The following is a 14,401-nucleotide window of genomic DNA, read 5'->3' as shown; positions in this document are numbered from 1 at the left end:
TTTTTTTTTGAGACAGTGTCTTCCTCTGTTGCCCCAGGAGTGCAGTGGCGTCATCATAGCTCACTGCAACTCAAACTCCTGGGCTCAAGCAAGTCTCCTGCTTCAGTCTCCCTCTAGCTGGGACTACAGGAGCACACCACCATGCATAGCTAATTTTGGTAGAGATGGGGTCTGGCTCTTGCTCAGGCTGGTCTTGAATTCCTGAGTTGAAGCAGTCCTCCCGCATTGGCCTCCCAGAGTGCTAGGATTACAGGTGTGAGCCACCACATCCAGCCTCCTACTATCTCTTAATAAGCAGCATTTGGGATCTCTCGAAAGTCATCCTTCATCACTGACTTTGAGTAGCTGTTTCTAGATTTCTGAGTTGGGGAAATTAACCAAGCGTTTAGAAGATGTCATGACATTACTGTTATTACATCAAACCCAAAGGTCTTAGATTTTCCAAGTTATACCATAGGACCTTCTGGATGTAGGGGGGAAAAAAAAGAATCCTCTCTGGCACCCTAGATTAAATTATTCATTGCTTTTTGGTGTCCCAGCTCAATTCAAAAGTATTTAATGGACCACCTATTGTGTCCCTAGCACTTACCGGGATAACGAATTATGCAATAGCCTCTGCCCTAAAGTACTCAGTGACCCTTAGGAATGAAGTAAATGAAAGAGTTAAGCAAGAAGCTCCTCTGCTGGAGAGCAAGAGGGAACTGTAAATAAAGAGTGGGAAGAAAGAAGCCATGCAGAAGGGAGTAGAATTTAGTTGATCTTTCTTCAGTTTTCCTTCTAACTCCAAAAATGGTGATAGTATAGGATGTTCAGAAAGGTGGACAGTGTCCAGAAGTCCTTCTGTTTATCTCTTAGAACATGCAGGCAACTCTATCTTTACTCATGTACACTACGTTTATTCTTAAGTACATTTGAACTAACAATTTTCTTAGTAGACTGCAAAGCCAAAATTTAACATTGGGAAGTGAGAGAGGAATATGGGTAAGATTGTCTTGCTATAGATCCTCATCACGTTTGATATTGACCAAAAGTAACACTTAGATCATTTCCTTCCAATGTTTGTAACTAATGTTATGAGTGTAAAATATTTTTTTTTTACATAACAAACCAAAGTAGAGTATCAGGAACTTGTCCAGGGTTACAAAGTGCAACTCCGTCTCCCACTTTCTAAATCAGGCATGCGTATGACTTGCTGGCAGTATATTTGTATGCGGCTGATTGAGGATATAGGCATCATGTTTTTCTCACTCATCTGAAAAGCTTTGGTTTCTTAAACTGTTAATATCCATATTGGTGCTTTTTTTTGTTTGTCTTTGAGACTGAGTGGCATTGTGTCACCCTGGTAGAGTGCAGTGGTGTCATCATAGCTCAGACTCCTGGGCTCAAGCAATCCTCCTGCTTCGGCCTCCCGGAGTGCTGGGATCACGGGCATGAGCCACCACGCCCAGCCCATATTGGTGCTCTTAACAATGGCAGTTCAGACGAATTTCTTGAACTCGTGTCCTATAAATGCTATATATAATATTTCTGGTTTTTGGTTTCTCCCATCAGGATGGAGGCAGCCTTGTAGGAGAAGTAAATGAAGATGGGGAGATGACTGGGGAGAAGATAGCCTATGTGTACCCTGATGAAAGGACCGCACTTTATGGGAAATTCATTGATGGAGAGATGATAGAAGGAAAGCTGGCCACCCTTATGTCCACCGAAGAAGGGAGGCCTCACTTTGAACTGATGCCTGGAAGTAAGTTGAATCTGCTTCAGATGGATTGTCCTAATTCCAAAGCAGGTTGTTAGGACTTATTTGAGAGGATTTTCTTTTCTTCTCTGTATAGTTCACTTTAATAGTGTATCTGTCATGCTTTGCTGCCCAGCAGACACCTCAGCACCCCGGTGGCCCACAGCAGCACACACAGGGCTGCTGGCCGGCTGTACTCCAGCTGGCTGAGGGTGCATGTGGTGGGGCCAGGCTGGACTTGAGGCTTCTGGTCAGATTTGAGTCTGTCATATATGTGTTAATTCTGGGCCTGGTCTGAAGGGACAATAGTGACCGTGGGCAAGATTTTCTCATGGTGGATCATAGAAGTCAGAGCCTAGGCAGACACCTATGATGCCTCTTAAAGCTTCACCTTGGAACTGACACAATGTTACTTTCACCCACTTTGCACTGGTCAAAGCAAGTCACGTGGCCAAGCCAGACATCAGTGAGGTGGGGAGATTATGCCACGTACACTAATGGGCGATACTGGAAAGTCACATGACAAAGTACATAGACAAATAATTCTAATTCAGGGAAAGAGTAAGGAAATGACAGCAGTAATTCAATCGATTGCACATGGTTCCATCTCCAAAAAAACTCAACTGTGGCTTAATGATATTAAAAACCAAATCAGGTAGATCTCTAAATTGGTGCAAACGGCAAAGTTGATTCAGCCTGAGGTGACTGGAAAATATAAATGCATATTGGCATCTCTAGCCCTCTTCAGAGCGTAGCGGCTTGCATGGAGCGCATACTCAGTATATGAGTGAACCCAGAGAATCCATATTAGAAAAACTCTTATTTCCTTTTAGAAGTGCAACATGCCACACTAAATCATTTTTTTCTGAGTATAAAATTATTTATTGTAGAAATCTGGAAAATATAGGAAAATATGCAAAGAAAAATCAAGGTTTTGCATTTTGGGTGGCACAGCATAAGAAAGCTATCTGAATTGGTCTGAATCTTTGAAAACTATATATGCATGTATTTCTGATCCAGATTAAGTTACAAGGAGAAAAAAGTAAAAAAAGATGATAAATTTAAGCATGAATAGGCTTAAATAATATTTAGTTATTTGGGATTTGAAGAAGAATCTCCAAAGGAAGGTTGTCCAAAAGTGGGAAATACAGCATTTATATTTAGGTACAATTTAGGTTGCTTTAAATGTCTTTTTTTGGGTTTTTTTTTTTTAAGTTCAAAATTGAGGCAGTCTAAATGCAATGTGGGATTCTGGATCGGATCCTGGAACAGGAAGAGGACATTAGTGGAAAAACTGTTGAAATCTAAATAAAGTCTACAGTTTAGTTCATAGTAATGTATCTATGTTGGTTTCTTAATTTTGACAAATGTACCATGTAATGTAAGAAGTTAACATCAGGAGAAACAGTGAAAACTCTCTGTAGTATCTTTGCAACTTTTCTGTATACAATCGTGGGCTACATAATAGTGGTAATCCCATAAGATTACTCCATATTTTTCCTGTACCTTTTCTTTCTTTTCTTTTTTCTTTCTTTTTTTTTTTTAGTTTCTACACACAGCATTAATACTGTACCTTTTCTATGCTTAGATACACAAATCCTTACCACCGTGTTACATTTGCCTAAAGTTTTCAGTACAATAACGTGCTTTACAGGTTTGTGGCCTAGGAACAATGGGCTGTACCATAGAGCCTAGGTGTGCGGCAGGCTACACCGTCTGTGTTTGTATAAGGACACTCTATGATGTTCGCACAAGGACAGTCACTCAGGGACACATTTCTCAGAAGGTATTCTCATCATTTAAGTGACGCATGACTTGTACTTGAAATTATTCCAAAATGAAAAGTTTATTAAAAAAAAAAAAAGGAAGCAGTAATCCTTGAACCACAAACTCTAATGTCTGTGCTCTTGACATCGTTCTGAAAGGAGGTAGTGTTATAATGTTTAGAAGTGAGGAGGCTGAGAGCAGGAGAGGATCCCAATTGGTGATGCACATTTTAAAACTTCACAGAAGTGGCAGCATTTTTAGTGGCAAGTACCTCAATTTAAGAGTTGCCTAATTTGAGTCTCAGCTCTAACATTTACTGTTATCGTGGTCTCGGGCAAGTTATTTATTCTTTCAGAGCCCATTTCTTCATTATCGATTATGGGTATTAGCACCAACCATAAAATACCATAATGAAAGTTATTGTTGCTATTTGGTGTAAATAAGAAACAGATTTGGAGAGTGATCATTCGTAAGGGAATTTTTTTTATTGTTTTTTGTTTTAGAACTCCTGGTTGCAAATAACAAATACCGTCTTCAAATTAACTTAAGGCAAAAAATAAAGGGGAAATTTATTGGCATGATTCTGGCAGGGCCTCAGGTATTCTGAGAAGATGTCGAACCGCTGAAGGGTCAGGAACCATGGCTGCTTTGGGTAACTCCGGAGAAGCCCTGCACAGGCCTTTGCTCTAGTTGTGCCACTTCTCTGTCCCCTCCACGCCTTTCAGTTATAATTACTGACCTGCTGACTGGCTAGTAGATTAGCTGGTGTGGGGTCATGTGGCCATTGGGTCCGATAATTGGGGGAGGAGGGATACATAGTGCAAATGTGTCACATACAGTACTCCCCCACCTGCCCCTGACCGGCTTCTCCCACCAACCTTATCTCCGTATGCTGTTGTAACCGCAAACTGCCTCCAGTTCTCTGCTTACTTCATGCTGGTTTTTGCATCTCTGCCTCTGGCTGGAATTTCTTCTCACTCTTCACCCTCCACATGGGAACTCCTTTCCCTGGCTAATCCCTACACCTCCTTAAGGCTTGGCTCACCTTTTATCTTTAGTGTTTGCAGGTGAATGCATGAATTCTAGCCAAAGGGCATAGTGTAAACCAGAAGGGACAGGAGGAAAAGTAAAGGATGTATTCTGTTTGCCCTGAGTCCAGGCATGTCTAAGTGGGTAGAGGAAGGGACCACAGGCACTGGGGAAGACGGTGCACACTCCTTGACAGCAGGGACAGCTGCTAATCCTGTTTGTATCTGCACAGTGCCTAACCTGTATGGAGTTGGCACTCGGGACACTTGTGATGAAAATTTTAGTCTAAAGATTGAGATGGAGGTTCATAGGAGAATTTCCACACCATGGAACATAAATTTCACACACAAGTTTGGTTTTTTTTTTTTAAGTTGTTTTTGTTTTTGTTTTGAGACAGTCTCACTCTGTTGCCCAGGCTAGAGTGCCGTGGCCTCAGCCTAGCTCACAGCAACCTCAGACTCTTGGACTCAAGCCATCCTCCTGCCTCAGCCTCCTGAGTATCTTGGACTACAGGCGTGCGCCACCACAAGTAGCTACTTTTTTTTATTTTTAGTAGAGATGGGGTCTTGCTCTTGCTCAAGCTGGTCCCGAACTCCTGACCTCAAGCCATCCTCCCGCCTTGGCCTCCCAGAGTGCTAGGATTACTGGCGTGAGCCACCGCCCCAGGCCAAAAGTGTTCTTTTTAAACTAAATTCTTTCCACAGATTATATGGTGGCCCATTATCACTTTGCTCTCAGATCCAGTCCATTCCTCATTCTTTCACTGCCTGCTTTTATTGCAGACGGTGTCTTCCCCTTGCACGCTGCATTTCCCAGGCTCCTATACACCTGACTTCTGTCTGAGTTTGGCCAAAGGGAGGCGACTGGCTGGGGACAAAGTGTGAGGGAACGGAGCAGGAGGAAGCCCACTCTGTGTCCAGCAGTGGCCGCATCACCTCCTGAGTCCATGTCCCATCAGAAAGGCCAACCATAGTTCCAGCCACCCCAGCTCTGAGCTCCAGGAGCACCACCTTCTCTGTCCCTCTGGCTTAGGGTGGCAGCGTCCTGCTCTTCCAGATTCTGGGCTCCCCGCAGCTCTCTGTTTGGCTTGTCAGCTCTTCCATCCCGTCTAGAACCAAGTCCCTAAATTAAATTCTCTTTGAAATACTCAAATAATCTGTTTCTGAGTTAGACACTGGCTGATTTGGGTTGTTTCCTAACTTCTAGTTTGAGGCATTAATTCAGGTTTTGGTTGTACCAAAAACAACAACAACAAAAAGCAGAAAGAAGACCTGGCAGCCATTGGTAACCACTAAGGAATTGTTTAACGGGATTACGAGTTATACCTTTGTGCATAAAGTAGTTGACTTTGCAGGAGTAAGCCCTGCAGTTCCAATTCTTGTTTCCTTACTTATTAGCCTTGAGAGCATCTTATGTCTTCATTGTGCTCTGTGAGGATTCTCTAAAGCTAATCCTTACAGAGAGCCAACGTCAATTCTACGGCTATGGTGTATCTTAGTTTCTGGCATAAATTATTAGTTGGCTTCCGAACCACCTTAATAGAAATAAGATGATGTTGTTAATGCTTTATCAAAAGCACCACTGTTCTGCCTAATTCTGGTGGGGCAGAATGTTGATGCTTAGTGAAGGGGACGACTGCCAGGACTCAGTTATTGAATTCTATAGACTGTATCTGATATGAAGAAACCCAAAAGAAAAATTTAAAACCAGAGAGATCTCAGAATTTCATGACAAAGCATTTTATTGATTAAAAATTTTAAGTCCCCAAGCGTCTTTTAAATCATTTGAATAAAGAAAATTCATGAGCAAATAGGGACTTTAAGAGATATATCTGATGGCTGTTCCTTAAGACCTGAAAATAAAACTGAAGAGTAAATCTAAAAACTATCCATTTAAACTGAAGAATTGCATTCTAGGTGGTATAACTTCAATAACATGTTTAGTTTTTTAACTCTTCCTTGTCCCATGGGTAGAGAGCAATTTTTTTTTAACTTCCATGTATTTCTCATCTAGAGAAAAATGTAATGTTCTTCTCTAATTCTGTACTTGTACTGATATTTTTGTTTGCTTTTTAGATTCAGTGTATCATTTTGATAAGTCAACTTCATCTTGCATTTCTACCGATGCTCTTCTTCCAGATCCTTATGAATCAGAAAGGTAATTTTTTCCTTGTGGTTTTAATTGCGCTGTTTATGTGAGGTTAAATAACACTAGTGGTGGGAACTAATGCGCCTCTGTGGCTCTCTGCCCAGGCTGGGTTTCTGCTCAGACCAAGCTTCTCATTAAAGTGTCCTTTTCCTTTGCAAATCCTCCAGATAAATATTTCTGTATTCTGAGGAAGAGCGTTTTTATTCTCATGCAGAATCTGTTTCTGTAAGAGAGTTTCTTCACCCATGAAGCACAGGACAGCCTGGGTGTCATTTCTGGAATGAAACCTCTAGGTAAAGGGAGCAGGTGGGCCAGGCGGCCATCCCTGCCCTGCCCAAGCATCGCCTTTCTTAGTGTTTGTGCTGCAGTCACATGCTGTCCCTCTAGGGGAGTATTTCACGCTCTTCAGAGCTCTAGCCTGTGCACACAGGACGCCTCCTTTTCTAATTAGCCCAGCTAGGGGGTTCTGGAACATAAGACAATTTCTTTTCTCACTAAGCGGGGACAAGAGGGAAGCAAAGAACACGTAACAGGCATAAACGACAGCTTACAAATGACAGGTCTCTGATTCTACAAGCTCACTCCCAGCGGGTCAACTTCATTCCATTTCACATCTGATCTGTAAGAGTTGCTATGCTTTTCTGCTGGTATTGGGGGAAAAATAAAAAAGAATGGCTAAGTGCTCGCTCTCAATTCTTTGCATGGTTTTCTCTGGTGCCCTCTCTGGGATTTTTCTTATTCCCCAGCAATAGGTTTCTGAGTAAGGGTGCTTATCTGAAATTGGTTTTCTCTTCGCCTCACTCTTTGTGAGCATGGCTTGCCTCTTGTTCAGTTTTTATTCCTCATTAAAGGACAGAGCTGACCCCACGATGTCACAGTGAATCAATGGCCTCTTTTTTGACATGAGGTTCTGGCCCAGTTATAAGGGGAAGGGTTTGGTCTCTTTGTTAGCTGCAAAACAAAATGGGACCATAACTGTCTGTATTAGTCCTTTCTGTTATTATTATTGTGATAATGCCTCATAACAATACCCTCAAAACTACCCATGGTTCACAAAAGCAAACATTTTCTTCTACAACCATGGTTCTGTAGGTGGACTGAAGTTCATTCAGCTGCTCTTGACTGGAATCAGCTAAGCTCAGCTGGCCTAGGCTGGAAGCTAGGTCTTTAGTTGGGTTCAGGTCTGTTTCACATGTCTTCATTCCAAGACTCAGGTTCCAGGAGAACAGCCTCTGAGGGCATACTCTTCTCATGGAGAGAGTGGAAACTATGGAGCAGGCCAGCAGAAACTTGCCACACCTCTTAGCACCTGACACCTAGCGTGCAGTCCCTTCCGCCTAAGTTCTCCTAGCCAAGCAGATCACAGGGCCAAGCACAAAGTCAGTAGGGCTGGCATGAAGCCTCCACCCACTCTGAGGGAGGTACTTCAAGGCCACAGGGCACAGTGGCAGGATGTATAATTCTATCACAGGGAGGGAGTAAAGAGTCAGAAGAAATCATTCAGTCTTCCCATCCATGAATAAGCATGAGACCCACACAACAGAAATGACAGCTGACCAGTCCCTGCAGGGTTATTGCATCCCAGCGTCCAGAGAACTGAAACAGTTATTGATGGAACACATACTGTCTTACTAAATCCAGTTCCATAATCACGAGTGCTGTTTTCTCTTCTTATAACAAATGGTTGGCAAACTCTTTCTGTAAAGAGCCACATGGTAAATATTTTAGGCTTTGCAAGCCATATGATCTCTAGTACAACTACTCAACTCTGCCTTTGTAGCACTAAGCAGTCAAAGACAATGCTAAGCAAATAGGTGTGGCTGTGTGCCAATAAAACTTTATTTACAAAAATGAGCAACAGCCATATTTGATGCTCAGGCCATTATTAGCTGACGCCTGTAATAAACTCTTTTGTTGGGAAGAGCTTATTGGATATATCTTATTAACTGTTTGTTACTCTTTCATGTAAAAGATTCATCCTGGGCCTTAACTTAACGGTTTTCCCCTCCTATCTGGTGTTGACAAACTTAGGTATAGCTTTAAATAACTTTGGAAAATGTTTTACTTGTCCAGTAAGACAGTGAAAATTGTCATGAACTAAAAATATAAAATTCTACCTAAAAAACACCTCGTGTCAAGCACCGAGTGGCTTTATGAATATATAACAATAATCCCCTTATTAGAAAGCAAATTTTAACCACTACTCTTAAAAGAGACATAACTACCATTTCTTCAATTTCTAATGCCAAAATACTGTGGTTTAACTTTTTCTTCCTCCTTTCCTTCTTTGTAGGATTATTTGAACTGACATTTTGGATTCAGTAGCTGTAATGGTATTTTGGCAGTTGCTATAAGGAGGGACATGTCAAACTTAAAAGGTCATTATTTGACTCTTTTTTTCTATTTAGGGTTTATGTTGCTGAATCTCTCATTTCCAGTGCTGGAGAAGGACTGTTTTCAAAGGTAGCCATGGGACCTAATACTGTTACGTCTTTTTATAATGGAGTCCGAATTACGCACCAGGAGGTGAGTGGTGTAGACAGAGAACATCAACTCGATTGGTTAAAGGGCTTTGTTTCAAACAAAGTCCCTGTACTTTAGTATTCACTAGAAATGTAAAGGAACAAACAGATTTGCTTTTTTGTTAAAAAAAAGAATGGGGTGGTGCGATCAATATATTCAAAGTAATTTCTTTGTACCAGACTATACTCAATGTATGAAAAATTGAGATCCATTCGGACTCTGTGAATAATTAACTGGTGACCTTGGGTAAGGTGCTTTGTAGGAAGGCCCCTACATCGGTGTGCACAAAAGCCATACATTAGCCTACATCTTGTCAGGAAGGGTTCTATTGCCAAAAAATTAAAAATAAAACGACAAAGAGTTGAATCAACGCTTGCCTTTTATTTCTGAAGATTTTATATATGTTTTTGGTTTTTGTTTCTTCACTTCACAATTAACTTCCCTAACTGTCTGCTTAAGGGCAAAAGTTCAGTGTTTTTGGCACAGCTGGTGAGCTCTATCCTTGTCTGTCTTGTATTAAGTGTGTGGGACTTAAGCTTATGGCTGATACCCCACATTCACGTCTTCAGTTTTTCACTTATTCCCACAGAACAATAAGGGGGGAAATGCCATGAAATATAATAGTAAAGTTATTACACATTCAAAGCAGTCGCACAGGCAATAATAGATGGTAACGTATTCAGACTGAGCTATGGTCTGGCAGACATTGTCCCCATGCAACAGCTGGACCTCTATCAGCAATCCAGAAAGGCCAAGAAATTCAGCATATGAAAGGTGACTTCAAAATATTGATATATTTTTGTTTGTCTGTTTGCGATGGGGTCTTGCTATATCTATCGTCCAGGCTGGTCTGGAACTCCTGAGCTCAAGAGATCCTCCCACCTCAGCCTCCCCAAGTAGCTGGGATTATAGGTGTAAGCTACTGTCCCCGGCAACTTTGGGATATTGATGTATTATTTACTTATTCAAACATTTGACAGATAAGGGAACTGAAGCCTAGAGAGATAAGCAACTTTCCCAAGGTCACAAATGCAGTAAATAGCAGAGTTTAAGTAGGGTGGCTCTGTGCTGAAACTCACTGTGCTATATTGCATAAGTGAATGAGATGCCCTCCTCGTCCTCGTGAAGTTTAGATTCTGTTGGGGAGATAAGAAAGATACACAACCAATGGCAACCTAAGGTAGATGATACCAAGTGTCTATATCAGTATCACATGACAGGTTCTGGAATATTAAGATCCGTGAGGGTTTTTTTTCACTTTAGATCACTTTTGATCTTCCCCTGTACCTGCAACAGTACCTGGCACATGGTAGACACTCAGTAAATACCTATTGATTGAATATCACATACACAAAAAAAGGCAGTTATAATTTAGTGGTGGGAGAAATGGGATATATTTGAGAGTCAATAGTTTCGTATGAAATTGTGATCCTATTGGCTCCAAAAGGCTGTTTGTTCTGCTGGCATCGCTAGATCCCGGGGTGTGTCGGTTGGGAGTGCTCTGGAGAGGGGAATCTGGTGATTGCACTGGAGACAGTGATCGCTGCTGTGGATAAGAAAGCGGGCTGGGGATCAGTGTCCGCCTGCTGACCACACTGATCGCCCACCTGTAGCAAAGATGCAAAGATGTAGGACTTTGCTGGAATGCATTTTTGCATCCCTCCTATTTCTGATTCCATCTGATGTTCTCACTTTGTTTTTCTTTTGCCTCATCTTTTTCATCTCCTTTTTTTTTTTTTTTTTTCAAGACAGGGTCTTGCTCTGTTGCTGGGGCTAGAGTACAGTGGCATCATCAGAGCTCACTGCAACCTTGAACTCCTGGGCTCAAGTGACCCTCCGGCCTCAGCCTCCCGAGTAGCTGGGACCACAGGCGCACACCACCACGCCTGGCTAATTTTTCTATTTTCTGTAGAGATGGGGTCTTGCTCTTTCTCACACTGGTCTCGAACTCCTGGCCCCAAGCAATCCTCCTGCCTTGACCTCCCAGAGTGCTAGGATTATAGGTGTGAGCCACCGCAGCCTTCATCTGCTTTTTTTTTTTAATTTTTAGTTTGAATTTATTTATTTTTTTAATTTCAGAATATTATGGGTGTTCAAACAAAAATATGGAATGTTTCATGAATTTGCATGTTATCCTTGTGCAGGGGCCATGATAATCTTCTCTGTTTTGTTCTAATTTTAGTATCTGTGCTGCCGAAGTGAGCACCTTCATCTGCTTGTAATTGAAGTTATCTAGTTATATTTTGTGTATCTTTATAAGGGACCTTAAATCCTTTTTTTGTATAAAATAAAGAAAAATCAACAAGTAGTAAGTTTTGCTGCTTGGTGCTGCCCAGAGATGTCGTTGGTACCATCAGAGAGATGCCTTGGGTTTTTTCCATGTCCCTAGCACTCCAACCATGGTTAAAGATAAATGAGTTAATATCTCTGATGCCCTCTGCACTTTGGGGAGGGAGGTCCTCTCTAATGCTTCCTTTCTTGTTTTTTGCAGGTTGACAGCAGGGACTGGGCCCTTAATGGGAACACCCTGTCCCTCGATGAGGAAACGGTCATTGATGTGCCTGAGCCCTATAACCACGTATCCAAGTACTGTGCCTCCTTGGGACACAAGGCTAATCACTCCTTCACTCCAAACTGCATCTATGACGTGTAAGTATCACACCGAGCTGCTGGGGTGGACCTATTCCTCAAGGATTGAGGGGGTCATGTAAAAGGTGTTATCCTGCCTCAGATAAAGGCTGCTCCATCCAGATAACCATGGGTCCTCTGCCATTGGCTTCAGGGTTATGACTTGAAACTCAAAATCTAAACAGTCCCACTCCCTGGCCTTGACAAGTTAAGAAATGGAAAAGTGCCTCGAAGAGTAGAAATGCTATGAAAACAGTATACCTAGGGTTGCTGTTTTTTTTTTTTTTTTGGTCCTTCAATTTTCTAAGGATGGTGTTATTTGAAATAATAGTAAAAAGTGAAATTACTCTGCATAATGGAGAAGACGAGGTAATCCTTTTATTACGTGAAGGAAAGAGGAAGATAAAATCCTAAGCCCAGGACCTATAAATCAAAAAGTCCTTATTATTTGATAATAAAAAGGAATGAAGTACTAATGTATGGTACAACGTGGATGAGAATTAAAAATATTATGCTAAGTGAAAGAATCCAGTCTCAAAAGACCACATAATGGCATGATTCCATTTATATGAAATGTCCAAAAAATAGGAAATCTGTAGAGACAGAAAGTAGATTAATGGTTATGTAGGGCTGGGGTGGGAGGATGAGGATGGGTATGGGGTTTCATTTTGGGGTGATAAAATGTTCTAAAATAGATGTCCTAAAATTAGGTAGTGGTGATGATTGCACAACTTTGTGAATATATTTTAAAAAAAAAACCACTGAATTGTCTACTTTGAATGGGTGAATTTTATGGTGTGTGAATTATATCTTAACAAAGCTGTTATTTTTTAAAAAATCAAATAATCCTACCCCTTCTTGGGGTTTGAGCCTTCCCTTCATCTGCTCGTTGAACCTCTTCTTGGAAACCTCCATTAGTGGAGAGCTTACTATTATCCACAAAGGCAGCTGCCCGAACAAATGAAACAGACATTATGAAATCAACTTTTGGGGTCTGATGACCAGAAATTTCTTTATATTGAGCCCAAATGGGTTTCCCTGTAACATCCAGCCCTTGGCCCTAATTGTCTCCCTTTCTTTCTTGCGCACTATGTCAATCTCTCTTCTACAGGTAGCCCTACAAGCATTTTACTAGTTTTCATGTGCCCCCAAATGATCTCTCCCCAAAGCCACACATCTCTGACTAGTCTCCCAAGGATACGATTGGGATTCTTTGTACCATCATCATTGCTCTCCTTAGCTTGGCTTGAGCATGCCAGTTCTTCCTGGGAGCCAGTGAGCTGCGTGCAACCTTTTGTGCGCAGTCGTAGCCTGCAGTCCCTCAGTCGTCTAGCTCGTTAGCATAAGCAGGGTCAGATCATGTGGATTTAATCTGCAGCAGAATCACCAGGATTTGGAGGTTCCTCAAGAATGTCCCTTCCTGCATCCATGAGATGGCTTAAAAATTTTCCTGGCAGTGACTCTCTCTCCTTGGCAGCCAGTAACAAGCACTGAAACTACAACTTCTATTTAAAGGAGGGGGGAAATGGCAAAGGACATGTGTCATGTGAAATGCAACTGACACCACTATTAACTCCAAGGCGCTCGTGGCCAGTGTGATGACGCCAAGTCATCATTCCAAGCTGCACACAGCTTAACAACAACGCTTTAAAGCAGTGGTAACTGACATGCATAAATGCTACCTAGATTACTCCTTTAAAACAAACTAGTTCTTCCATTTCATTGCCAGGACATGATTTTTCTTGCCAAAAGGAAGAAAGCACAGGAGATAAGAGAAGGTGCCATTTGGGCTAAATCAAGTCCATGTACTTTACAGGTTTTCATTTTGTTTGTTGTTGTTTGTTTGTAAGCCCAATGTGACTAAATCTTAGTTATTTGAGGTAATGGGAGGACTGCTTGAATAATAACCAAATGCAAAATTCAGATACCAATTCATGGCATTCATTTGTTTCTAAAATCATTGGTATTGCCATGCATGCTTTAACATAAACAAAATGACACTTCTGTAAGCTGTTTTAACCACAGTCTGGCACAAAATGCCAAACAGACAAATAGATGAGAATTACTTTCCTAGATGTAAATATAGGTACCACGTGGACAGGGAGCCAAACCAATTGGCACAGAGGTTTGGTTTGACTGCTGCTCACGCGCTAACATTCACTGAGCACTCACTCTAGGTCGACGCTGTGCTAAATGCTCTTTGTGCATCATCTCATGCAATCCTCCCAGTAACTCAGTGAGGCCACCCACATCTCTATCCCAGGTTACAGAAGAGGAAACGCAGGTCTCGTAGACATAGTGGTTAAATGCTCTTAACCATTGTGCCTCAGTGTCACCCTCAAGAATCAACACCTAGCCAGGCACAGTGGCTCCCACCTGTAATCCCAGCACTTTGGGAAGCTGAGGCAGGAGAATCGCTTGAGCCTAGATTCTAAGAGGTGAAGATCGCTTGAGCCTAGGAATTCAAGGTTGCAGTGAGCTATGACGACGCCACTGCACTCCAGCCTGGGCAACAGAGCAAGACCTTGTCTCCAAAAAAAAAGAAAAAAATCACCAGCTGAAATTGAATTC

The 14,401-nt window shown here is 41.8% G+C and overlaps 1 protein-coding gene across 1 annotated transcript in view; it reads left to right on the top strand.

Annotated features, from left to right (window-relative positions):
- Window positions 1-14,401, top strand: part of SETD7 (SET domain containing (lysine methyltransferase) 7) — a 46,274-nt gene that overhangs the window by 24,424 nt on the left and 7,449 nt on the right. Inside the window, exons 4-7 of the mRNA XM_012654900.1 lie at window positions 1,552-1,741; window positions 6,607-6,688; window positions 9,088-9,205; window positions 11,694-11,851. Of these exons, the coding sequence (XP_012510354.1) occupies window positions 1,552-1,741; window positions 6,607-6,688; window positions 9,088-9,205; window positions 11,694-11,851 (548 nt within the window). The remainder of the gene's footprint in view (window positions 1-1,551; window positions 1,742-6,606; window positions 6,689-9,087; window positions 9,206-11,693; window positions 11,852-14,401) is intronic.

This window comes from Propithecus coquereli, unplaced genomic scaffold (genome assembly GCF_000956105.1).
Source record: "Propithecus coquereli isolate 6110/MARCELLA unplaced genomic scaffold, Pcoq_1.0 Scaffold112, whole genome shotgun sequence".
NCBI classification, from domain to species: domain Eukaryota; kingdom Metazoa; phylum Chordata; class Mammalia; order Primates; family Indriidae; genus Propithecus; species Propithecus coquereli.
This window is presented reverse-complemented; position numbering and strand designations above follow the sequence as displayed.